The sequence below is a fragment of the Ilyonectria robusta genome (assembly GCF_021365365.1).
Source record: "Ilyonectria robusta strain PMI_751 chromosome Unknown BGZ61scaffold_19, whole genome shotgun sequence".
NCBI lineage: Eukaryota > Fungi > Ascomycota > Sordariomycetes > Hypocreales > Nectriaceae > Ilyonectria > Ilyonectria robusta.
This window is the reverse complement of record NW_025764453.1, coordinates 578334-602338: the sequence shown is the minus strand read 5'-3', so window position 1 is coordinate 602338 and position 24005 is coordinate 578334. Positions and strand designations below refer to the sequence as shown.

Below are 24005 nucleotides of genomic sequence, written 5' to 3'. Positions count from 1 at the left end.
CTACTGAAAGCTGGTCCGTTCAAGCCATCATCCTAGATTCCTAGCGAGATGAGGATGGAGGGTTGTCTGAGTTTGTCTTTCTTTCCCTCTCTCCGAGAAAAGACATGATTCAAGTCTTGTAATTTCATACCGCCGCAGTTGTCGACCGCTATTCACTGTGATTTATCGCCAGGTCTCTCGGTCCGTGGCGTGTTCTACCAACATCGGGTCCCCTGCTGCTGCTGCGAGTGGTCTCTGCACCTTTGCCCCATGATCACCGACCAGGGCATTCCCCCCAGCCAATCCAACCCGCATTCCCTGCCTGCTCTCTCTCTGGCGACGCCTTACAGCCCAGTAGAGTACGGTACATGATGGCCTATCCCGTTCCTGGAACGTGAGATGAGCTTGTCACCAAAAGGCCCCGAATAAAAACCTTGCCACGTCGTAAGGCTTGATTGATCCCTGGGGATGCTTCATCCCAGCGCGTCGTTGCTTTGCCGTTGTCGGGGCACCGCCAGCGCGTCGGCCACCAGCCCGGCCAGCCAGCCAGCTAATAAAGCCAGTCAAAGTCAATTCAGCTCAAAAGCCTCAACGGAAATCGGCACGGGCTTCGTAATAATCGTAAACTAGCCCTAGTCCAGGCCCAACATGACGAGAATGGCACGGCCGCGTTCAGCGAGCGAGTCAAGTTAGGCGAAACGTGAGCCATGGCTCGTTATTAGCAGCATGTACCACATACAAGTCAAGTGAACCCACACCACCACCACCAACTCAATCAACCACGCTACCCCAACCCGTCTCCGTACTATTTGCTCTCTTTGCACCATGACAGGGCGTAGCTTTCAGTGGCGTTGCACTGAGACGCCAAGGAGCAGGTCCGTCCAGGGCACAGGGGCCGCCATGTTCCAAGCTCCGACCAGCCGACATGGGAGCTTAGGAGCTCTTCCGGGATGGCTTCTGCCGCCGGCTGCTCGCTTCGTCGGGTCCAGAATGCCATGGCTTCTGGGGTAGCAAGGACCTGCCGCTGTCTGAATTGACGGCTTCCAGACGCAGTAGTCCCGCAGGCATCCGACATATATAAAAGCCTCTGGCCGACCTAGCTGGTTGGGCGTTCTCCCTCCAACACACCACCAGAACGTACATACTCCCATACATACGCCTACTCGCGCCTCAGCTACAATCGTTTAACCAGTCTCCCACTCGTCGACCAGTCCGTACACACATTCAAAATGAAGGCCGCTTTCTTCGCCCTCGCTGCTGCTGGCCTCGTTGCTGGCCAGAACCTCAGCGGCGTTCCCGAGTGTGCTGTAAGTGCTACCCCAACATAGCATCGCCCTAGCAACCTGCAAACACCTGGCTTCCGCTGTCAACCTCTACAACGCACACAACTGATCATGTCCTCTCTAGGTTAAATGCATCACCGACGGCATCAAGGAGACGAACTGCGATCCCACCGACTCCGGCTGCCTGTGCTCCGCCGAGACCCAATCCAAGCTCGCCGCGGCCGCCGGTCCATGCCTGCAAAAGGCCTGCTCGAGCAGCGACCTCCTCAAGGCCCTGGACGCTGCCGGTGCTCTCTGCGTCGCCTACTCTGCCACTGCTGGCAGCGGTACTGCGGTAGCTACCGCTAGCTCGACCGCTTCGGAGACCGGCACGACGACCAAGGAGACTACCAAGGAGACCACCGCCGCTGCCTTGACCTCCAGCTCCGCGCTGACTCCCACCAAGAACGCTACCAAGAGCAGCGAGGCCACCAAGACTGAGAGCGGTAGCTCCTCCGAGACCACCGGATCTGGCTCCAGCTCCGGCTCCGGATCTGGCGGCTCCTCCACCACCGGGTCGGCTTCCCCCAGCCAGACCAACGCTGCCGCCATTGCTGGCCCTGCCGTTGGCGCCCTGCTCGCCGTCTTCGCCGCCGCCCTTGCTCTGTAAGCACAGAGTTAAGGGTTGTACCCATATACGGGATAGGAGGAAACAGAGATGTGTTGGGAACTTGAACTTCTTGGACTTGGATGCGAATCCTGGACTAATGACGTGTTGTATGAGAACGTGCCACGGGATACGATACTTGTGAAGGCTGATTGAGACGGGGGATTTTGTCTCGTCAACTAGGACTTAATAACATGGCCAAAATTAATGATAGAAATGCATTTGCTTGAACATATCAAGCATCCATCGAATCCCATTACAAGCCTGGAGATGCTGTGATACCGACTGCAGCCATGTTTCCCTATTTATGTATAAATCTAACTATCGATCTGCCACCCTCTTTGTTAGGGTCTAGGCCTAGCAAGTCGCTTCGACCTTCTCCAACTCCACATCAACCAGCCATGGCAGCTGGACCGGCCGATATCGTATGTTCATGATGGCCGCATTCACGAACAACGTCTGCTCACCCGCCGCGAGACGATTCGGGCCTTCTGAAAGGTCTATATAAGCCCCGCGTTGCTGGCTCATCTCAATGAGGCCCTTCGTCTTTGCCTTCAGTGCCTCTTCATCCTGGGTGAATGGATCCGGCATTATATCCGCCATGGTCGTCTGATTTGAATGCTCGGAACTCACGACGGACTGGACCCGGGTAGGGCCGTCGTCGCCATCCTTCCACCGTATCAGTTGTGAGCCCCATGCCTCGTGGATGTGGCCGAAGCAGTGAATTTTGGGCTTGGCACGGTAAATGGCCTCGAGAAGGTCGGGACAGCCGGCCTTGGTGCCCGAGCCTGGCATGCCTGCAAGGTCGAGGATGCCACGCGGTGGACCGTGGGTCATGGCGACGTCCACGCCCGAGGGGATATCGAAGTCGTGCGAGTTCTGGTACTGGAATGCCCAACCCCCATAGATTGGCGTGTATGGGCTCGCGAAGACCTTTAGCAGGGCTCCATTGTCGAGAGCGAAATTGTGGACGCCCTCCATCAAGAACCGCACTCCATCGACTTCCGCAGCCTTGACAATCTCCTGGACCTGGTCTACCGTCTTCTTGGGGCCGTACCACTCGCGATACCAGTAGGGTTCATCGAGCGCCAAGTCATGATTCCCCGCAATGACCAGCTTGAGGGGCGCGTGGATTGCGCGCAGCATATCGAATGTGTTTTTGAACTCGGAGACCTTGGATTGCTTGGTCAGATCGCCGCAGTGGAGAACGACGTCTGCTTCGGGCAGCGGTTCTCGAAATCCGGTGTGCGCCCATCTGATGTCGCCCTGGCTGAGCTCATCTTCGGTTGTGGGATCGGAATCAAGCTTTGGTTTGGGCTTGAATCCGTGCGTGTCGGATATGATGAGGATGCGTGTCTTGATTTTTCGTGTTGAAGCGGGGTGTTCGGACATGGCTGGAATTGGTTCAAGTGAGATAGTTGTGAGAAGCAAGCCTGAAAAGCATCGACAGATTGTGTGCTCGACAGAGAAATAATTAGACAGAATGCCTGGCAGCTTTTCAAGATGTGTAGATGTTGGCTGCTCCACTGAGGCTCAGGTGAGGCAGAAGCGCAAGGGGAGCTAGGCAGGAGCCAGCAGCCTGGGGGTAAGCAGTGACTGGACATACAAGCCAAGGCACCCGTTGCGTAAAAAAGAAAGGAATTCCAGCTCATATCATACACGGCTTTGGTGCAGCAGGCAGAACAGCTGTGCAAGGCATTAAATCAGAGTTGTACTGTAGTGCCAAGTATTGTGGGTGCTCTGTTTATTAGGAGCCTCCGCTGGCAGGTCGTGAAGCTTGTAACAGCTCGGCTCTTTAACCACACGATATCCACTCAACCGATCCAAATGGATGGTGATGTTTTGCCGTAACCATCAAGAGCGAATATTATCATCGTGGATGATCTTTTCTCAAAAAGAACTTGCGCTCGACCGAATTTCGCACATGCTACATGAAGAGTTTGAGTGTTATTTGGCCAAACGTACGATCCTCCAGTCGAATTGACTCCGCGGGTGATCGGGAATCGTGATACTTCCCTGTCGAGTCAGTAAACACACACAGAGAAGGACGACTGGAATCTAAGACCGGCGTGAAACCCTGATGAATACGGCTTCTGCCACAACAGCTTGTCGCAACTAACGTAACCTGAGCCCGGAAACGGTAGGTATCAATGCAACAATTGAATGAGAATGAGCTGGCTTCTACGAATCCTCCTTTGAGTGTTCATTCTACGCTGGGCTCTTCAACTTCTCCTTTCCGAACTGTACCCATCCCAGGCCACAACATGCCGTTGTTCTATTAATGTTACTCGACATACAAATAGACCAATTCCACACGGTATCGGCGCCGGCCCGTAACACCCCACTTTCCCGGTCCCCTGGAGCGCCGAAGCCTCATACTACCCCAACATATCTAATCTGTATACGGGTAATAAGAGATCCGAAGGGAATTAATAATATCTATATTAGAGGCTTGGAATATAAAGGGCCGGTGCTTTAGCGCCAAGCCTTATTTAAATTCCTCAGCCTAAAGCTTATTACTAGTTATAGCTTTTTAATTTTCTTACTCTTATCTATAAGCTGGAGCCGGAGTAATATAAATAGAACCTGAAATTATATATTAAGGCTATTAGAGTTTTAAATTGAAACTAGAGTTATTATTTATTTAGATATTAATTGGGAAATTCTTAGGAAATATATTATTTTTAAAAGATAGAAATTCTTAGAAAATTCTTAGAAAATATTATAGGTAAACTTACTCTAGAATATTTATAAATTTCCAGATAGCTAAGTATAGATAATATATATACTATAAGTAATTTATATATACTACCTGGATATTAATAATAGTATTTAAAATTGGATAATTAAGCTTAAATATAATTTATTCTAACTTTCTATAGATACTAAATAGTTTAGTTAATTAGAAGTCTGTAGCTTTAAAGTTACTAGCCTCAGGCGAATGTCCGTCGGCCAGCTGCTATATTCTAGACGCTCCTGCCAGTTTTATCCCAGACTTAAATCACTACCAGCTCTGGTACTTTGCCCACAAAACCTGGCATATTTCCCCTCCTTTATCATAACCGAACACTGCGCCTCGAGGACGCGATTTCCTGTACCGACAACTGCCGTGTTACTCCTGTATGGGCTTTGTTCGTGCAGTTAGTTTTCTCAATTGTGGGCACGGCTCCGAGGTCGGTTGCCTTTGTCCGTCTGAATCATCGCTTGTTTTCTGTCACCCCATCCTCCTCCTCCTCCTCCTCCTCCTCCTCCTCCTCCTCCTCCTCCTCCTCTTTCGGATTCTTGTTGTGTGTCATGGATTCTTACGGTACGTTCTATACGCCTCCCGAACGTATGTGGGATTTTGTGGTATGGAGCTATGTATAGAAGGTTTCCCACATACAATAAACCACACAAGCAGTACCGTACACAACGTCCACGGAAATAGCAACTAATCCATATATCAATAGCCTCCTCCCGACCGCAACGCGCTGCTGCTGCCAAAGCCTCCGGCAAGATCACTTCCCAGTATAGCAACCCGTTTATTACCGAGTCGAAACCACCACCGTCGCCACCATCACCTCCATCATCAGTACCGCCACCACCACCCAAGCGTCCACGTCGAGCTCAACGCTCCCGTAAGAGCCAGCCTCGCGCCATTGACCATGATGATGAGCCCGTCCCAGAACTGGCACACGATGACAATGTGTTGGTTGCGTTGTCACCCTCTCAGCTCAACGCCCGCACAACTCGCCGTCCGCGTGGTACATTCCCAAGCTACCTTGGAAGTCAGCCTTCCACCACTAACCACGATCAACGCAGTTGCTCCTCTGAATGCTCGGCCCCCTCGCTTGCGAAAGAACATTCCTCCCGCCGACGCCGACGATGACGAGTTCGTTCCAGAACTGGCCGACGACGACCATGAGTTGATTGCATTACTGCCCTCTCAGACCAAGACCCGCATGCCCCTGCGCCCGGGAAAGCCAACCACTCCCCCTGTCGCTGCCCTACTCACGCCGTCCACCCAGTTTTCACGCAAACGCAAGTCTCTCACCGATGTGGATGATGGTGTCCCTTCTCTCCGGACCAAACTCAACGACAGATTTTTGAACCCCAGTTCGGGTGGAGAGCTCGGTCAATATACACTTGACAACGAAGGGCACTGGGAAAAGAGAGTGCGAGAGGCACTTCAGATCCGAAGGGAATTGATGATGTCTATGTTAGAAGCTTGGAATACAGAGGGCCGGTGCTTCGGCGCCGAGCCTTGTCCAAATTCCTCGGCCCGAAGCTTGTCGCCGGTTGTAGCTTTTCGGCTTTCTCAGCCTCACCGGCAAGCCGGGGCCGGAGCGACACGGGCAGAACTTGAAATCGTATATTGAGGTTGTTGGAGTTCCAAACTGGGTCCAGAGTTGTCGTTTGTTTGGATATTAAATGAAGCTATACTCTTCACACCTTCTGCCTGGCTGGCGAGCAGCACTGTACAGTTCTAATTGACCTCACGATTCATTTAAAAGAAAATTCCCAACATGACAGAGACGAATATTAAAACCATCATCGTTGGTGGAGGATTTGCTGGGCTATCAACTGCCATTGAGCTGTCCAGGAAGAATGTGAATGTTGAGATTTTTGAGAGGGTCCAGGATTTGTCGACCGCTGGTTCGTTTCCAGATATAATGCTTCCAATATCTACCCATGTTTATTTGACTAACCGAAACTATTAGGCGATGTGATTTTAATGAGCGCAAACTGTACGAGAGTCATGAGCCGGTGGGATGACGTTCTCGAACAGGCTGTGAAGATATCCGGGCAACCTGAGCGAATGACCATGTGCACCCAGGATGGCCGCAAGATCCTTGATCAGCCTCTCCCGGAATCCTTCGAGGGCGCGCCTAACATTTTTTCCAGTCGCGGCAGAATTCAGCAGCTTATGGTTGAGCATGCTAAGAAGCTTGGAATTCCGATCCACCTAGGACAGCGGGTCGGCGACTACTTTGAAGATGAGGATTCTGCCGGTATTGTGGCGAATGGTGTCCGTCACAGTGCTGACTATGTCATCTGCTGTGACGGAATTCATAGCAAAGGCAGAGTCTATGTTACTGGAAGCGATGGACGTCCTAAGAGCAGTGGTTTTGCCGTCTACCGATCCTGGTTCCCTTTGGAGCGCCTTGCGACCAATCCTCTTACTAAGAAGTTTGTGGATGCCGATTCCGATCATTTCCAAGTGTGGATTGGGGAGAATATCCACGCAATTCTCAACATTAATGCTTCCTTAAAAAGTGCCGTCTGCTTTTGCACTCACGAAGTACGATGCCATATTTCATCTAACCTGGCCACAGAGGCTAACTGGTCACAGGATACTTACACTCTGGAAGAGTCTTGGAGCTTTCCTGGAGAAAAGAGCGAGATGTTGAAGGTGATCGAGGATTGGGATGAGACATTGAAGGCTGTTGTTCAAGCAATCCCCCAAGAGGCTCTCATTGACTGGAAGCTTCTGTGGAGGGATCCTGTCAAGAGATGGATTAGCGATGGGGGCCGCATTGCTCTGGCGGGTGACTCTGCTCACCCTCACCTGGCCACCTCTGGCTCAGGCGCTGCCCAGGCCATCGAAGATGCTGCCACTATCGCCACTGTAATTTCGCGTGGCGGACGGGACAATATCCGAACTAGCCTCAAGATTTATGAGGCTTTGAGGTAGGACAGTTTTATCAAGCGCATACTAAGAGGTATACTAACAAAACAATAGATACAACCGTACGAGCTTGACCCAGCGTATGGGATGGGAGACCCGCCATAGATGGCACCAGACCGATTGGGAGGCTGTCAAAAAAAACCCGGAATTCTTGCGCATGCCCCAACCAGGCTGGCTCTATGGTCATGACGCCGAAAAGTATGCCGAGGAAAAATATGAAGAGGCAGCGTCTCATATTCTCAAGGGGACTCCATTTGTTTCGACTAACCTCCCCGAGGGATATGTGCATGAAGAATGGACAGTGGAGGAGATGATGGCGAAGGAGAATGAGTCTAATGCGTCGTTTTACAAGGTCGACAATAAGTAGAGAATCAAGTAGAATGGGGTGCATTCTGAATGGCTTTTGTCGAACAACTGCACCTCGATAGGTTTCTAGTTAGTGCCAAATTAGGGGTCGCATTTCTTCTGCCAGTACTCTGTCCTTTATTCGCACTTTATCTCTTGATGTAAGATGGCGAGTGATCCCTTCACTCCGTGCACTGCTCTGACAATTACCCCGGTAGAACTTCATTGCGAATTTTACATAACATGCCTAACCTGAATATCCTCAATGGAATCAAACTACAAGAAGGCAATGCATAGAAGCGGATGGCGACAGACTCACCTCAGTGGCGTATTTTATGTTATGTGACTGGATAATAATTGACGAGTTGTCTAACCGTACTTCTCCTCTGGTAGACAAAGTTGAATTGTTTGCTAACTTTAAGGTCCCGCCCCTTTCCCTTTAAACATAAGAAACTCCTGGATGCTGTGTGGCTCTGTCCACTCCCTATCCGTCTTCTTGAGCTCGGCCATTGCATCAATGCATTGGTCAACTGTGCGGACATTTCTAACGTCCTCCACGGTACCCAGGATAGTCCGCCCCATAGAGTAGGCCCCAGAGGTCCATATCTCGCCTGAAATCTTGTTCTTCTCGCTCGCCAGAGCCATGAGGACCGCCACGTTGGATTCTCCTGTATAAGTCGCCTTAAACCACTCCAATTGTGCCTTAGGAAGGTCCTTTGACACATCTGCGACCATGCGCGAGTAAGATGACGGTCCCACTGTGTTCACGAGGATGCCGTGCGAGATGCCTTCAACCGCGAGGGTCCGAGTTACCCCGAGCATTGCTCCCCGTGCCATCACGTAGGCGGAGCTGTTGGGCATGCCGAAAACTGAGTCTGAGGTGAAGTTCACAATACGTCCATATTTCTGTTTCTTCATGTGTGGCCAGGCGTAGTGGCAGAGAGCGTAAGCACCTAACGCGTTGACTTCGAAAATCTCCTTCACGCCGGATAGGCTTTGGTCCTCAACAGGGCCATACTGAATGATTCCCGCATTGTTGATTATGGCATCGATCTGGCCGAAACGAGCAATGGCATCTGCCACGATTTTGTGTGCTTCATTGGCTACATTGTGAGTATCTGCCACTGCCGAAAGCCCCTCGCTGGTTATCTGATCTACCAGCTTCGTGACCGGTGCCACTGAGGAGCCTTTGCCATCGGGGGAGCACCCAAGATCGTTGGCAATCACGTTGGCCCCGGCTCTAGCAAGGGCAATACATAAAGGCTCTCCGATGCTACCGGCGGCCCCGGTTACAATGACGGTGCGATTGGCGAAAGCGTTCTTGTCAGCTGGTTGCGACATACTTGAGTTTGTTTCTATGTGTTTGGTGATGGATGGAAAATATACTCCACCGAGAATTCTAAACAAATGATCCTTTAATGCTTTTCTCCCCCCGGCTTCCGAGTAAATGCTTTACCACAGCGGTCATCGGCTTCAATGGGCGAAGCGGGTTCCGAGTGAGAGCAGGGGTTCTACGAAACTAACTCTATGCGTTTACTGCCGGAAGTACCATAGAAATCTGAGTCCTAGAATAGATCAAAGGTAACAAGAGCCGATAGTACCACGCTATGATGAAAAGCGACCTGAGCACTCGCACTCTGGCCGGGTGGACTTGGTTTCCCGGGCCGAGGCTTTTGGGCGAATCGCTGGCCCCGGCCCGAAATTGCGAGTTCGCCGATACAGCTGCCGAGTCTAAATATTTTGGCCGAAGAACGATGTCTTGATCTTTCTCACACTTCGTAATTGGCTAGAAGATTAATGTGCAACAGAATTCCGCAATTTGTTGAAGATTCGGATATTTGGATGTGCAACTCGTTGCCTGGTTTCAATTGACGCAGCAACGTATCAACGATCAAAATATTAAATTAACAACTCATGGCGGGGTATACTAAGTGAATGTCTGATTAAGCTTATGGTTTTTTTGTTGCCAAAGATATCCCATGAAATGAAGATTCAATGGGATTAGTTATAGACCAAATTTAGTTGAATGATAGGGGTTTCGATTTCCTAGGCTTCTTATTCGCATTCATACTGAACTAATCGGCTATAGCATGCAATCCGTATGATTTCCAATTGCAAAAACTCGCTCGACCTCTCTTTAACCTAAATACAGTCTATAAATTGCAGTCAGATTATTGGCATGCTGCGGCCATGGGTGTTACTTTGTTGGGTGACGATGGCAATCATGCGTTTCATAAATGTTCGCTAAAATGCTTTTCGTAGAACTCCTCGGTGTAATTCTGATCCTTGTCCAGATAAGTGAGGCAATTTTCCCATTCATTGTCTAGCATTGCAGCTCTTTTCTCATCTCGGGCTGTAAAGTTACATCTGCAAAGGACTTGAGCACGACAAGCCTAACCGAAGATTAGAGGGGACTCACAGAAAAGAAACTGGAGAGACAATAAAGCCTGGAGTGACTGCATCTCGACCTATTGGGGCAGGTTGTCCATTTGTATCCAGTGGCTGACTGATTTTGAAAGTCCATAGCAGCCGAGCGATGGTAACGAAGACAGACCTTTCGGCGACGTGCATGCCAGGGCAAATGCGCCTACCAGAACCGAAAGTGAAATGATCTCGCTTTGAGGCATCTCCAAGTGCTGCAGACTCTCCTGTTGCCAGATTGTCGCCCTCGTAACGAGATGGGTCGAAGTCGCGCGGGTTCTTTGCTCTGTTTTCGTCGTTATTGATCCCCCAAACCTATTGTTTCATGGTCAGAACCGCCTTAGTGAATATTATAAACGCATGGAGCTCTTGACTCATAGTCTGGATGGTGTTTACATTTATCATAACCCCGGCATTGGCTGGTATGGTATAGCCATCGTACTGGTCAGTCTTCGATAGTCGATGTGGCATCCCTCCAAGGATTGTAGATGGCATCCCTGTTATATTTTAGTTAAACTGGCGATATAGAAACCGTTAGCGATTTGGAAGACAAACATCGCAGAGTCTCCTTCATGGTACAACGGATGTAGGGCAGGTTATCCCAATCACTCCACCCGGGCATGCGGTTCGATCCTACCACCGCGTCTATTTCTGCTTGAGCCTTGGCTTGTATCTCGGGGTGCAGCATCATGGCCTGAAACTCTAGTCAGCTACGATAGAAGGAGACAAGGAGCACCTTGCCTACCTTTATGAACCCAAGTGTGGTGTTGAGAGTGGTATCTCTGGGAATATGTTAGACGCGGGCTTGGTATTGGGGACATAAAGATCGTAGGTGCTTACGTAGCCCCAGCAAAGGCATGGCCGGCGTTAGCAGCCATTTGTCTATCACTTAAAAAGTCGCCAGATTTGGTTCCATTGTTAAGGATCATATCAGTGGTGAAGCCTGAGGAATGTTAGCAATTTCGCAACTAATTTCGGGGTTACTTTGGTACGTCGCAACTTACTTGCTCTCTGCGATCCATGCTCAATACTGCTCTTGGCTTCGTTGAGCAAGTCCATCCACAAATCTTCTTCGAGATTTTTCAGTCGCTCCATTTCTTTGCTAATTCCAGTGATCCACAAGGGCGCATTTCGAAAGAAACCTCGGAGCTCCGGCCACCAATCCATCAACTGAAGTCGCCCAGCGGCAACAGAATAGCCTTCAATCCACTATATGACGTTAAACCCGAAATTAAATGCACTTTGGAGTTTGGGGATCTCACCTCAAACATGCTCTTTACATGAGGATTGTCAACCGATGTTGTTCTCCAGCCATAGATAATTGTGGAGGCAAGACTAGTCGTAAACCGTTTTGTGTGATGTTCGTAGTCGAGAGGTGAATGCAAGATGTCGTGAAGAAGCTGCGTGACCTCGAATTGCTAATTTCAATATTAGTTAAGGAAGTGGCAACTGTGGTGAAGTGGCTATCTGTGTGCATTACCTGATACGGGACATATTTGTTGGCAACGTTCACGTTCAGCCTAAGATGGTACATTTTTCGCTGCCGTCGCCAAATCTCGTCATTACTATAATCAACATTAATAACTATTCATGTCAGATTCCGGGAAACGCTGGGTGTTATACTCTCTCATGAGAATGTTGAGGTCGTCACCAAACTCCCGGATGAAGACATCCATGCGGCCAGAATATATCGCACTCCGTTTGTCGATGAGATCGCGTACTATCTTGTCCGAGCTAACTACGACCATATCCTGGGTCCCAAGTTTAAGGGAGATAATGGGTCCATCTAAGACAGCGGTTGTTAGTATCAAATATCGAGAAAACATCAGGCAGATGAAAACATACACTGCTTTGTCCACTCTTGAAGTTTGAGATGTAAGTTCGTCATTGGCATTTGATGCAAATTTCCGATGATTGGCAAGGTTGGAGGACCTTTTTGCAGTAAGTATCCGACGCAGAAGAAATGCACCTCCAGGCTGCTTACCAGGAGGGTAACTTTTGGGCCTCATTCCATATCCACGGAAGTAGGCCACCGTCACCGCGCTAATCACAGCACCGAAAAGCAGGTAGATTGCAGAAAGAAACGCCATCCTAAGATAAATCATATGGCCTCTTTAGTGATGTAGATAGGCGAATGAAAGTGAGTTTACTGATATTTAAAATTGAACGACCCCTGACAGTCCTATGCCGGGTCTGGGACCTTCGGTAGTAATTGCCAGGCTTTGTTTCGGCCCGGTAGTTTGCCGCACCCGATTCTAGAGCCCGAGAGCAGCTCGGAACCGGATCTAAGCCATAGCACCAATAAAATTCTCACCTCGTTAATACTTTGGGTTATGTTCTCAAATATTTGAAGACTGTGTTCTCTTCCAGACCTTCTCCTTCTTCCAATCACTGCTTCTCAACCATTTACCATTTCAACACCAATCTAATTACAACCATGGCTCGAAGGCTCGTTCATCAAGAGGTCAAGACCTTAAATCATGGTGTGGACAAAGTGTGGTTCATAATATCCGACTTTTCGGGCGTTGCAACATGGGCACCTACTGTCTCGGAATGTACGGTGGAGGGAGAGGGCCTTGGAGCGGTTCGAACACTATCGGAGTCGGGCGTCAGCTTCCAAGAGAAGCTCGAGGTGTTAGATCAGACCTCTCACACTATTAGCTACCACATCATTGACCCGACGCCTTTTCCGATGACTGGCTTTTATGGAACCCTGCATCTGGAGCCAGAGGCCTCGGGAAAGACCATCTTAACCTGGACGGCAGAGGCCGAGTCTATCGATGATGAAGGCCTCAAGGTTGTCGCCCCGGTCATGAATGGATTCATCAACACGTCCATTGCCGGGCTTTGCGCAGCACTTGACAAGAAGACTGAGTAAAGAACTTCTTTTATTCAGCACGAAACAAGCAACGAGACGACCTTTTGGTGAGGAGCAGGCTGGCGAATCGACTATTTTGAGTCTTGCGGAGGCTCTGAGGTGAAGGAAATACCAAGTATGGTTTCCATAGTTTCTGCAAGGTGTTTGTTGGAGTACGCGCCAGGGTTGGTAGTAACCTAGATGTGCATAAATATGAGGATTTGAAAGACAAACAACCAAATAAATCAGAAGCAATTGGCCCAGAAGCTCAACTACTTATTGCACATCTCCAGTTGCTGACATGTGCTCCGCTCTGGGGATGACCGAAAGAAGGCCCCAACTCAAATCTGTCTCCAGTAGCCCCAAAAGGGGATCTTCGATATCAAATTCCATGACACCAGACTGGTTGACTATCTGGGAGTCACCTTGAAAATCGAGCCCAAGGTCCTGTGCATCATCTCTGGGCGATGTGAGATCGAACTCGAACCTCGCTTCCCTCAGTCCACTTTGAGGTTGGAGTGATGTTCCCCTAAACTCATTTTGGGGTTTAGAATTGGTGACAGTGGTAGAAACGGCGACTAGGCTATTAGATGGCGTCTTCGACGTCCGGGTCCTTGCTACTGCCTCTTGAGCGCACTGAGAAAGTTCACGCACAAAAGGAAACGACACAGAAGCTGCAGTCGCCAGTTCCATGCGGCCAAAGTAGCCAATTACAACATCAAGCAGGGACAGATCCGTCTGAACCGTCGGCCGCGTCGGAAACCGGAGAATATATATGAATATATTCACGACCGCGATGAATGGGTAATAGAATGATAACCTGTCGGCACAGAAGGGATACAGAGTTAATGACGGGAAACTTGAAAACAGCCCTTCACAGACAACGCAATGCTCCAGGAAGTCAACCAAAATTAGAGAAAATAAAAGCAAAAGGAAGTCTTACCACACAGGAGTAGAACAGTCAATTTCAATGAAATGTGTGAGTTTGATGATAGCTCGCGCTGCCTCGACGACCAAGGGTATGCTTTTCTGAACCTGACTCTCGTAGAGAGCATCATTGCCGACAGCCATCGTCTCAGCAAGCCACGGCAATGCAAATGGTGAATTCAACACGACTATGCTTCCATGAAGTGCACAGTGGATGTAAATGATCTGGTTGATATGGAGCTTCGACGTCGTAGTCGCTGCTCTCTTCAGATCCGACCCAGGGCGAAATGGAGTTGGAAGGGATTCGCGCCAACTCGCTAAACGATCATTCAGTTTGCGAAGCTTGTGGATGGAATCATCCAGTGGAATATTTTTACTCCGAAATATGGCGAGCCACTTTGTGATCTCGGATGATAGTCGCGCGTGTTCTACCACTTTTGATACCCACGCTCCTTCAATGCCGTTCTGATCCGAGAATTTCGGCGGGGCGCATGTTATGTCGTCGTCATCTATAGCCTTCAACACAAACAAATCAACTTGATGCCTTTTTCAATTGTAGTCTGGATTAGCACATACCGAAGGCCTCCCAGCGCGGAGAGAAATATGCTTGTCATAAGAATAAATTGTCCAAAAAAGCAGGCTCCGCCGCGAAATCTGTGACGAAGACAGCTTCCAATCTCTAGGGGGCTGTCGGTGGAGTCCTTGAGACTGGGCTAAGCGTGAAGCGCCTGTGCAAAGCATGTATTCCAAACAGGGACTCCCTAGTCCCTCTACGAACATTGCCTATCAGGGAAGAAGCTGTTAGAAATATTAATGCGAAACTCAAGGGTCAAGACTTGCCATTGCAATCAACGCCTGGACACCCATGATCGATACCTCAGCGAAAAGTAACTCCGTATAGACAGACATTGCATTTTCAAAGTAGGGCCAGCACTGTTCCTGGATGTGAGAGAAGGTGTGTTCTTGCGGGTCGTTATTGAGTAACTGACGCTTTCCGGCAGCGTAGATGATATGGCGCAACGCATACCAAGCTGGATCGTCATCTGATTTCTCACCTTGATTAAAAGTCTGTCGAAGACGTGATTCGAAAGAAGGGCGATTGATGACAGGAAACACCGACTCAGCCTGTTGGAAATACGCTAGAAGGTTCGCAGAGTCAGCCATGCCGTATGCTCCGGGTAGATGAAGGCTCAGATTACCTTCATAGTACCTCCATGCTGCTTCAAAGCTCGGTTCTGGCGCTCGCTCTCTGTCAAAGCGTTTATTCAACTTCAGTTGACTGGCAATTGTCGCTGCCATTGACTCGCTAAGGCGAGGGTAGCGTTGATTATGTGTTTGTTGAACAACCCATTCAATTGCAGCCGCTGAGCATATCGCTAGAATGGAGCTGGCACCTTTGAGGAATTAGCACCATTGACCCTATCTTCCATCGGCATGTATTTACCGTGGTACTCGCTTCCAGTCTGTATACAAGATTCGCGTCAGTAATCGTTTGAAAACGAGACAAGAGCTTGTATCCACTGACATTTGGCTCAATGATACTTCCTTCGAGGCTATTGCCACTACCTCCGCTCGAAGACCCTCCAAGTTCCGGAATGTGACGCAAAACCGGGTCAAGGTCCAAACTCGAGGCCAACTCTGAATACTCTGCCGTGCTGTTCGATGTATCGGGTGGCGAAACAACACCTGTCAAGTCAAACAACACGCCGTTGCCATTGTTTCTTCCTGGAGACGCCGCGGACCAATTTCTACGGCCATGAAGGGGTTGTGGAGCGCAGTGAGTCGGCGGAGGATGTGACAGAGCATGGTCATGGTGTTCTAACATAAATAGTTAATCAAGGCAGCAATCACTGAATCGCGACTGATTACCTCCTAGATTTTCCGGGCTTCTGAATGATGTTTGCGCATGGAAGTTGTGACCTGGGCTTCTAGCCACAGGTCTAAATTCGTCGCTAGGACCGTCTGGCGCGGGGTGCAGTCTCCCTGCGTCCAAACATGTCATCATGAGAGGCAGGAATGGTACCAGAGTATTACATACGTTTATCCCTTCGCCGGCTGGCTTTTCTTGGAAAGACACATCCTATTTCTCTGGCCTAGCGCAGATGTTAGGCGAGCTCAATACATCCACGGCCTCTAGGTTCCCGAAGGAAGGCGGAGATACCTACAGCACAATAGCTGCATGGTTGGGACCCATCACCTATGAAAATTATGATTCAGTCAATGAGTGTTGTATGAATAGAGGTACTATTTCTTCACTGTCATCTTACATTTGACCTTCTTCTCTCGACAATGGAGACATGCCACTGGGCGGCGCTTAGGTGGTCGGACCTGTCTCGGACTCGCCATTTCTTGTCAATTCTGGGGCGGGATTGTGGTATTATTATGTTGCGGTAATTAATGACGTAGATTCGAGACGGGCAGTGGAAAACAACTTGGACTTGGAGAAAATCCGGCGTGGTCGGAGAGAAACCAGTTGAAGTCCCGCGGATCCCGGAAAGCGCGCTTCCACGGAACTGAGAATCCCGACTGCCGGGTACTTGGATTATGCGGGGAAAGCGCCATCTGCGACTTACCTAAATTGGCAATCGTGGCATTGGATATTTAAGTAATGCTTGATCATGTTGTTTTTCCTTGCTACTTTAAGTAGGGCCATAGCACTCCGGGGACCGAAGCGGTGTTCTTAATGAAGTCCCCGCCGGAGACTTCTGGATCACGCAACACTTGTCGAACCAAATGTAACATCTTGGAACTCAATTAAGACTTGGGTAGGCATTTATTTGGTTGTATCCGGCCATGTCTGTCTCTTTTCTGAGCTCACAGTAGAAACAACCCCTCGGCAATGATTGGAATTTCACTACTTGGAGACAACTACAACCGATGAACATCAATCGACCACCCAGTGGCAGTTAAGTACTCAATAAGCCTTGCCATCCTTCTCGGCCTGGTCTCGATCCTTGCCAATATACAATGCCACACTGGCCTCCAGACCACAGCTGAAGTCGGCCTTTTGTGTTTTCATATCCACTGGGAATGAGACATGTTCATGGACAAAGCGCCAGCCCCCGTCCTTCTTCTGCAAGATGCCAGTAATGCGAAAGGTGAAATCAAAGTCGACACCATCGGTCGATTTTCCCCAGTACCGCTGGACCATACTGGACCAGCCCGATGTGGGCGATGTGGCATAAACCTCGAGGTCTTTGAATGCGATGTGAGCATTGGCAAAGTAAGGTCCAATTCGGTCGAAGTGCGCGCCGAAGCTACCACGCGTTACGACGCCCATCAAATCGTAGTACAAGACATCATCAAGATCGTAGAAGTTGTGCCCCTGGTCCGGATCAACCTTGAACTTGAAGTTGGCAAAGTAGGCCCAATCCTTGTAGTGTTGCAGGATCTCCTGCTCTTGCTCAGCAAAAGCCGGGTCGTGGTACTAGCGGCTCTGAGGTCAGTAGATGTGGCTCTATTGAGATAAAAGTGGCTGCTCACGCTGCTAGGGGTGTAACTAAGGTCGTTATGCAATGCCTCAACGGTGGTGAGATTGGTCTGCGCAAAGATGATCGTGCGTTAGAATCGCTATCAAATGCTACAGGGTACTGGACCAGGAACTGACCTCGTCTTTCCACTCTCCGACAGCCATATTTGCTTCCAAGTTCCCTTTTAACGCTGATAGTTCAGTGTTGATATTGATTTATTTGTTGTTATCACTGTCAAACTCTATCACGAGGAAGAGAGCTTCGTTAATGAATGGACTTTAAACTAGAGGCGGTAGGAGCTCGTAAATAATTCATCACTTCGAGCTATCTAGTCTATTCCGGCGTACTGCGCAGGGTCACACTCCGGAGCGAATACAGTTGAATAGCCCATTCTGCTGCGGTGAAAACGCCATGATAGGTTGTCGGACCGAACATGATGATCGGAACGAAGGGGTCATGATGCATGCCGAAATCTCCGGAGCCCGGGAGGAAATGCGGGGGTCCGGAGACATCGGTTCCCCGTCTCCGCGAGAAGACAGCCCTCGTATCTCGGAGCGTAGGCTAACGGTTCTACAGTAATCTACCAGGTTTCCCCAGGCAATTGAGATTTGATAACACGAATACGAATCCAAGTTGGGGCGGGTTGGGATATTCAGCAAGCTGGTATAGCCTGACACAACACTTCATTTATAATTAAATCGTCTGAGTAATATTATCTCCGATTATGACCCATGTTAATTCCCATTTACTACTTCCTCAGAATCTGCGGTACGCTTCTTCCGAGATTCAAGCAAATACAGGCTGGATAGGTCCTCTATGGATGCGATGAATCGCTGGGCCATTGCGTGTGCCCTCTCCCTCGTCTGCATAGCCGTGCCCGTAATCACCCAGAAGAAACCGTGAAGCATGTGCTTCGAATAGTCCTCCCACACTTCGTGTCGCTGGAATAAGGGGGCTCCGTTGACATGGAGCGCACATAAGTACGTGTCCAGCAACTCTCGCTCGTGGAGTCGACGATCCTCAGTGCTCAATGACCCGCCGATCCAGTAGGCGACGTCATGCATAGCTGAGCCAATGTATACCGTCTGATAGTCTAGGAGGACTGGGTCTTCATCCTTTTCAAAGTACGTGTTTCCAATGTGTGCATCGCCATGCAAGATGCATCTCAACCGCGTGTCATTCTTCTCCTCCTCCCACATTTGCTTGAAGGCTGCATGCACGCGGGCCCTGTCTCGCAGAAAATCGGGAACATCTGAAGGCGCTTGGCCAGTATTGAAGTGGGAGTCCCAGTATTCCGGTGCGAACATAACGGCGCCGACATCCTGCACTGGGTTATCGGCAAGCCATGGATGGTCCGCAGGATTCGCACCCCATGTTGCAGCATGTAAGGCGGCAAGCTGCTGCAAGACGCGGCCAACGATGGCCGGATTCCAAGGCTCTGTGCATTCGCCGAATTTGCATCCCTTTGCCGACAAGTCCTCCATAATGACGATCCCCTGACCTTGAGTGGGATTCGTTGCGCCGTACCACATGTGCGGAGTGCGTACATGTTCGCTGTTCCCGAACTCGGCAAAGAAGTAAGCCTCTCTCAAGTACGCCGAGGTCATTCCAAGGTCGAAGAGGCTCTGATCGAATCCACCCTTGATGCATATTGCTGTAGGGTGGCTGCTTGACTTGTCTTTGACCCGGGAGCCCACGGGATATACCAAATCCGCCAGCACCTTGGTTGCCGTTCCAGGAATTACATGACGAATATTGATACCCTCGACTTTTAGGCCAAATGATTCCGAGAGCCATTTGGGCGTGATTGACTCAGGACTTGTGGGTAGATCCTTAGTTGTATTGAGATCGTGACGGCTGCTGCGTTGTTGAAGATCGGAAGTCGTCATCATGGCCAATTAATAGATGTGATCAAATCATGTTTCGTATAATTCCTCACTCCATTGATCATTTGATCTGGACCGGAGATCCTAGGCTGCATTATGTACTACTTACCTTACTTCTTACTCCAACTTCCAAACGGAAGGGAGCAAATCAGCCAAGAGTTTCGGCCCGAAATATGCAGGGTCGATGCAATAAGGAGAGCCTTTGTTGCGGAAAAAAAAGCCCCGGCTTCAGCGCATCCCTCGGTATAGAGCCCGTCCTACCTAGGTTATGCGCCGGCCCCTCTCGCCGCAACATACACATTTTCCACCAAACACTTATTATATCACCAGGCAGAGAGGATACCATTTACTTCTGGGTTTCAGAATACTTGGAAAGTCTGATTTTCCTTGAGTGATATTTCTTGAATTAATTTGCCATGGATCCCCTCAACACTTCAGATCCTGACGAAGTCGCAAGTCTGGAAGTTATCCGGCTTTACGAAATAGTGTCTCTGTGCCTTTTCTTCGGTGGACTGGTTTACGTCTGGCGCTCAAGAAACCCCGTCTTCTATGGTGTCTATTTCGCTTCCTCAATCGGCGGGGGCGTAATGGAATGGATATTCGACAGCAAATATTACTTCAGGCTGACGACGGATGAGCGGTTCATCACTGCGTGGACCATTGCGGAAGAAAAGGCAGCACTGGCGATGATTCTATTCTACGCCTTTTTCTTCGGGATCCCGCTCGTCTTGCTCGACTTCTATCGCGCAATCCTGTATAGAAAGTTCGGATATTACACCACCTATTTCCTGGTGGTGATCCTTGGCACCATCGGCACCCCAATGTTCGAATGCACGAACACATCGGTGGCCCACATCTACAAGTACCACCAACGAGACGAATACTTGTTCTACGGCATGCCTTATTCAAATTTTTGGTTTGGGGCGCTGATGATGACCCTGCCTTTCTGGAGCTTAGAGCAAGCGCACATTCTGGTGAAGTTCATATCCCGCACAAGCCTGTCGAGATGGAGGCAGAAGATGCTGGCTTGCGAGGTTGGCTTTGCCAGCGTCATTTCGGCCTTTTTTGTCGCGGCAACAATTAATGGAGTGTGGTATTGCCTTGCCGGGGACGTTTGGACACCGACACCTAGACTGTTTTAAACGGACTGGATTCATATTGTGAGGGTTCTTATAAAGTCTGGTTGACTACAGGAGGTATAAAGGGTTGAAGGGGTGGTTCTCCGATGCCGTGTCATGACTCCGGAGTGGGCTTGTAACACCATCAAAAATAAATACGTGGAGGCCATTAGAGTTGAAAGAGGCTCCCTGCAATTAAATGTCCATCATATATTGCTAAAAGAATGCATTGTACAAGTGTAAGGTAGCCAGACAGTATTCCTACCATAGAAATGTTTATGCCTACAGGGTATTAAATGACGTAGAGTGGGTCTCGGCCCTGGAGGAGCTCTGCCTTTGTGCTTGGCCTCTGCGCGTCAACTACGAATACAGCGACAACGCCTGCTACTTTCGCTGCTCCACAAATTCATCAACACCGACACAAAGCCCATTCTCGAGCGCATCACCTCTCACAACCTCCTCCGCGATGGCAACCGAGGCTTCCCAGGACATTGTGATGGGCTCTCCGCCCCCGGCGCCCGCTGCGACAGACGCTGAGCCCAAGTATGGCGGCTTCTCGCGATTCGAGATCGAGCTCGAGGTTCGTTTGTCGTCCTCTCCTCCCCCTGCGACGATGATGATCCATCGATGAAGCAAACCCTCACTCACACGGTTCCCTTGCTGCGCACAGTTCGTCCAATCCCTCGCCAACCCTTACTACCTCAACCACCTCGCCTCCCAGAAGCTCCTCAGCCAGCCCGCGTTTGTCGCCTACCTCGCCTACCTCCAGTACTGGAACCAGCCGCCGTACCTCAAGTACCTGACGTACCCGGGCCCGACGCTGCGCCACCTCGAGCTGCTGCAGCAGGAGATGTTTCGCCAGCAGATCATGAGCCCAGATGTGGTGCAGCGGCTGGTGGAGGAGGGCATGAAGGCCTCGGTGGAGTGGCACCGGGAGTGATGGCCAAACCATCTTTCACCACGACACTATACGCGACGAGCTACGAACGAAATGGCCCGGGAGACTGGGACTTGAAGTACTACTACGACTTGGCCATGAACCATACCTTCCGAGCGGTATAGGGCAGACACTCAGCCGCATAGAGAAACGCAGAACAACATGGCCACACTGAGTCACCAAGAAACGACACCCTACGATACCGGGGACCGCAAGAGAAATTCCATGATATTCCGAAAACGCAAACCATCAACTCCATTCTCCTCGCACAAACAAGGCTCTCGGCTCGAGAGACGGCTCAAAACCCCACCAATCTTAGTTTTCTCTCCACCGGTTTCCACACGTCATGCACTTGTAGAAACTCGTCATGGGCTCGTCGGCACTGCGGATCTGCACCTGGAAGAAGGCAGCCTCGTCGCCGTCGCAGCCTTCGGCAGGGCACTGCACGCGGCCCTTTTGCGCGTTGTCCCAGGCGCCCGGCCCGCCAAAGACGTCCTCCTTCTCGACCCGCTCGTAGACGCGGCGCGAGAAGACGGGCTCGGTGATCTGGTGCTCGAAGGGGCAGGTGCGGCACTCGAGACGGTTGGTTCGCGTGTTGGTCAGGGACACGGTGAGGATGTTGGCGCAATGGGGGCAGACTGAAGGAGGTGAAGGGTCGCCGTGGTTAGCTTGGGAGGCTTGAGGGAGAGAGGCTTGCGGAGGGTTCCTTACAGAGCAACATGGCTGCGGTTGGTTGGCTCCGTGCGGGAGATGTAGGTACTCAATGTGCTCCGATATTCCGTCGTAGAAGAGCCCAAGCGCTGTTCTGTTTCAAATATGCAGGCGTGGATTCGGTTCGTTTCATGCACTCGTCGTTTGGTGATGGTTAAAGTGTTTCCGCCCGGCTGGTGGGAAAATTTCCGGCCTGGGCCTGGAACCAGCTGGAGCGCTCTCGGCATGGTGGGGTCCCGTGCATGATGCCTAAGAGCCTTTGAGCCTCTGAGCCTCGTGGTCGCTAGCGCCTTTCCCCGCCATTGGGTCAGCCTTCCAGCGCTGTGTCCACTGGGCGCCAGCCCCTTCGTCAGTGCAGAGTCGCAGAGAGCGCTAAGTGACCGCCAGGCGGGCGGCTGTTTGTTCACTGCCACCTCCTGGTGCAACTTTCTCCTACGACGACACACAAGAAGCGCCTCCGTATCTCGTCTCCTCTCTGTAATCCTCCATCCCAAACCCACAGAACCGCCCGCTCCGACTCCCCCGACTCCTCCGACTCCTCCGCCTCCGTCCCGCCGTCGACATCTCGTCCCAGCGCATAACCCAAACTACCCCGCTCCCCGCGAGATCGCCAAGAGCAGATCCTCTAAAGCAACATCTAGAACTTTGCCCAGTCAGACACCATCACGATGGCTGGTGACGAGGTGCACGATGTATGGAAGCCCCCTTCTGTCCGCCAGCTAAGAAGACGACGCTGAAACTCCAGTGCCATCGCAGGGCGCCTCGGTCAAGGAGCTCCTGATCGAGGCCTGTCGCCGCGACAACACCGAACTCCTCACCGAGTGCCTCAAGGACAAGTCCGATGCCGAAATCACAAAGCTGCTGAACCAAACGACCACCATCATGGGCAACCACCTCTATCACGAGGCCGCCTCCCGTGGAAACTGTGCGTCTCCTCCACTGCTCTGCCGTCCATGACTACCCAAAACCTCCGGCCAGACGGCGCAACGCACCCCAGACCTAACTAACCGCCCGCCTCCCAGACGACATCATCGATCTCCTCCTCGACCAACCCGACTTCGAATGCGACCCCGTCAACCGCCTCGAAGGCGACACCCCGCTGCACACCGCCGTCCGCTGGCTCAACTCGGAGCCTCCAGCCCAGCGATCCTTTGGCTTCGCCCTCATCGAGATGATGCTCGAGGCCGGTTCTAACCCTCGCGCTAAGAACAAGGCCCGCCTGACCGCCTTCCAGCTCGTTGACCCTCGCAACTCAGAGCTGCGTGACCTCATCCAGAAACACGAGTTCACCAACCAGAACGCCGGCGACTTTATTCCCGTCGAGCACACTGGGGTGGCTACTACTGGCCGTAATTCACACCCCGTTGCTGACGAAAGCGACGAGGATGCCGAGTTCAGCGGAAGCGATGATGATGAGCGTGCCGAGTGGGAGAGGAGGAGGAAGGAGAAGAAGAGATAGAGGTAGAGCACCCTACAGTTATGGATTGTGCTTATATGCGAGAATGGCCTTGAGACGAGGCCTCGTCACATCTAGCGCGGCGGCGGACCAAAATGGTTGGGTATGGATCATGACATATGAGCAATAGAGCTTGTACAAGGTAGACTTGAATAAGCATTTTCATTTAGGGTTATCAAAAGGGTATACGTGTGCTCGTGCAAGTCTTGGAGCAGGCTCGCTGCCCATCATCTCATCATGACGTGTTATTCTTCTTCTCCCACCGGCGTCGCAGATATGCAAGCTCGGAATGACACTGAGG

At 50.7% G+C, this 24005-nt stretch overlaps 14 protein-coding genes across 14 annotated transcripts; 7 read left to right on the top strand and 7 right to left on the bottom strand.

Moving 5' to 3' along the window:
* Window positions 1-1208: 1208 nt before the first annotated feature.
* Window positions 1209-2098, top strand: BGZ61DRAFT_481720 (uncharacterized protein; the record flags this gene model as incomplete). Its single annotated transcript, XM_046249323.1, has 3 exons — window positions 1209-1286; window positions 1387-1907; window positions 2056-2098. The coding sequence occupies 3 exons, from the start codon at window positions 1209-1211 to the stop codon at window positions 2096-2098; spliced, it is 642 nt and encodes a 213-aa protein (XP_046100416.1).
* Window positions 2099-2141: 43 nt separating this feature from the next.
* Window positions 2142-3767, bottom strand: BGZ61DRAFT_457615 (Metallo-dependent phosphatase-like protein). Its single transcript, XM_046246671.1, has one exon. It carries the CDS (start codon window positions 3298-3300, stop codon window positions 2266-2268), a length of 1035 nt encoding a protein of 344 aa, XP_046100415.1. The 5' UTR covers window positions 3301-3767; the 3' UTR covers window positions 2142-2265.
* A 1800-nt stretch (window positions 3768-5567) lies between these two features.
* On the top strand, window positions 5568-6383 carry BGZ61DRAFT_74784 (uncharacterized protein). The gene is made up of 2 exons (XM_046257044.1): window positions 5568-5651; window positions 5710-6383. The coding sequence occupies exon 2, from the start codon at window positions 5850-5852 to the stop codon at window positions 6264-6266; it is 417 nt and encodes a 138-aa protein (XP_046100414.1). The 5' UTR covers window positions 5568-5651; window positions 5710-5849; the 3' UTR covers window positions 6267-6383.
* Window positions 6384-6413: 30 nt separating this feature from the next.
* Window positions 6414-8047, top strand: BGZ61DRAFT_552542 (uncharacterized protein; the record flags this gene model as incomplete). The annotated part of the gene is made up of 4 exons (XM_046255532.1): window positions 6414-6543; window positions 6609-7189; window positions 7241-7578; window positions 7631-8047. The coding sequence occupies 4 exons, from the start codon at window positions 6414-6416 to the stop codon at window positions 7941-7943; spliced, it is 1362 nt and encodes a 453-aa protein (XP_046100413.1). The 3' UTR covers window positions 7944-8047.
* A 291-nt stretch (window positions 8048-8338) lies between these two features.
* Window positions 8339-9262, bottom strand: BGZ61DRAFT_536052 (uncharacterized protein; the record flags this gene model as incomplete). Its single annotated transcript, XM_046254345.1, has 1 exon — window positions 8339-9262. One exon carries the CDS (start codon window positions 9260-9262, stop codon window positions 8339-8341), a length of 924 nt encoding a protein of 307 aa, XP_046100412.1.
* An 890-nt stretch (window positions 9263-10152) lies between these two features.
* Window positions 10153-12432, bottom strand: BGZ61DRAFT_360121 (cytochrome P450; the record flags this gene model as incomplete). Its single annotated transcript, XM_046241138.1, has 12 exons — window positions 10153-10288; window positions 10341-10657; window positions 10739-10839; window positions 10898-11036; window positions 11088-11124; window positions 11183-11285; window positions 11335-11512; window positions 11605-11760; window positions 11823-11907; window positions 11966-12128; window positions 12188-12274; window positions 12327-12432. The coding sequence occupies 12 exons, from the start codon at window positions 12430-12432 to the stop codon at window positions 10153-10155; spliced, it is 1608 nt and encodes a 535-aa protein (XP_046100411.1).
* A 347-nt stretch (window positions 12433-12779) lies between these two features.
* BGZ61DRAFT_536050 (uncharacterized protein) lies at window positions 12780-13220 on the top strand (the record flags this gene model as incomplete). Its single annotated transcript, XM_046254344.1, has 1 exon — window positions 12780-13220. One exon carries the CDS (start codon window positions 12780-12782, stop codon window positions 13218-13220), a length of 441 nt encoding a protein of 146 aa, XP_046100410.1.
* Window positions 13221-14948: 1728 nt separating this feature from the next.
* On the bottom strand, window positions 14949-16128 carry BGZ61DRAFT_481714 (uncharacterized protein; the record flags this gene model as incomplete). The annotated part of the gene is made up of 5 exons (XM_046249322.1): window positions 14949-15265; window positions 15326-15520; window positions 15571-15589; window positions 15652-15944; window positions 15996-16128. 5 exons carry the CDS (start codon window positions 16126-16128, stop codon window positions 14949-14951), a joined length of 957 nt encoding a protein of 318 aa, XP_046100409.1.
* A 912-nt stretch (window positions 16129-17040) lies between these two features.
* On the bottom strand, window positions 17041-17760 carry BGZ61DRAFT_481713 (uncharacterized protein; the record flags this gene model as incomplete). The annotated part of the gene is made up of 2 exons (XM_046249321.1): window positions 17041-17553; window positions 17734-17760. 2 exons carry the CDS (start codon window positions 17758-17760, stop codon window positions 17041-17043), a joined length of 540 nt encoding a protein of 179 aa, XP_046100408.1.
* Window positions 17761-18330: 570 nt separating this feature from the next.
* On the bottom strand, window positions 18331-19485 carry BGZ61DRAFT_481712 (kinase-like domain-containing protein; the record flags this gene model as incomplete). The annotated part of the gene is made up of 1 exon (XM_046249320.1): window positions 18331-19485. One exon carries the CDS (start codon window positions 19483-19485, stop codon window positions 18331-18333), a length of 1155 nt encoding a protein of 384 aa, XP_046100407.1.
* Window positions 19486-19898: 413 nt separating this feature from the next.
* BGZ61DRAFT_536046 (uncharacterized protein) lies at window positions 19899-20624 on the top strand (the record flags this gene model as incomplete). Its single annotated transcript, XM_046254343.1, has 1 exon — window positions 19899-20624. The coding sequence occupies one exon, from the start codon at window positions 19899-19901 to the stop codon at window positions 20622-20624; it is 726 nt and encodes a 241-aa protein (XP_046100406.1).
* Window positions 20625-21066: 442 nt separating this feature from the next.
* Window positions 21067-21540, top strand: BGZ61DRAFT_360264 (SOH1-domain-containing protein; the record flags this gene model as incomplete). Its single annotated transcript, XM_046241161.1, has 2 exons — window positions 21067-21180; window positions 21271-21540. 2 exons carry the CDS (start codon window positions 21067-21069, stop codon window positions 21538-21540), a joined length of 384 nt encoding a protein of 127 aa, XP_046100405.1.
* Window positions 21541-21852: 312 nt separating this feature from the next.
* On the bottom strand, window positions 21853-22258 carry BGZ61DRAFT_496786 (putative DNA-directed RNA polymerase III subunit C11; the record flags this gene model as incomplete). The annotated part of the gene is made up of 2 exons (XM_046251059.1): window positions 21853-22175; window positions 22249-22258. The coding sequence occupies 2 exons, from the start codon at window positions 22256-22258 to the stop codon at window positions 21853-21855; spliced, it is 333 nt and encodes a 110-aa protein (XP_046100404.1).
* Window positions 22259-22528: 270 nt separating this feature from the next.
* On the top strand, window positions 22529-23899 carry BGZ61DRAFT_457605 (uncharacterized protein). The gene is made up of 3 exons (XM_046246670.1): window positions 22529-22940; window positions 23005-23173; window positions 23271-23899. Exons 1-3 carry the CDS (start codon window positions 22917-22919, stop codon window positions 23705-23707), a joined length of 630 nt encoding a protein of 209 aa, XP_046100403.1. The 5' UTR covers window positions 22529-22916; the 3' UTR covers window positions 23708-23899.
* The last annotated feature ends 106 nt before the right edge of the window (window positions 23900-24005 follow it).

Coding starts and splice junctions, on each gene's coding strand:
- BGZ61DRAFT_457615 (XM_046246671.1), bottom strand. CDS start 3,300: ATGTCCGAACACCCCGCTTCAACACGAAAAATCAAGACACGCATCCTC.
- BGZ61DRAFT_74784 (XM_046257044.1), top strand. CDS start 5,850: ATGCCCCTGCGCCCGGGAAAGCCAACCACTCCCCCTGTCGCTGCCCTA.
- BGZ61DRAFT_457605 (XM_046246670.1), top strand. CDS start 22,917: ATGGCTGGTGACGAGGTGCACGAT. Junction 22,941..23,004: donor CTGGTGACGAGGTGCACGAT/GTATGGAAGCCC, acceptor GTGCCATCGCAG/GGCGCCTCGGTCAAGGAGCT. Junction 23,174..23,270: donor GGCCGCCTCCCGTGGAAACT/GTGCGTCTCCTC, acceptor CCCGCCTCCCAG/ACGACATCATCGATCTCCTC.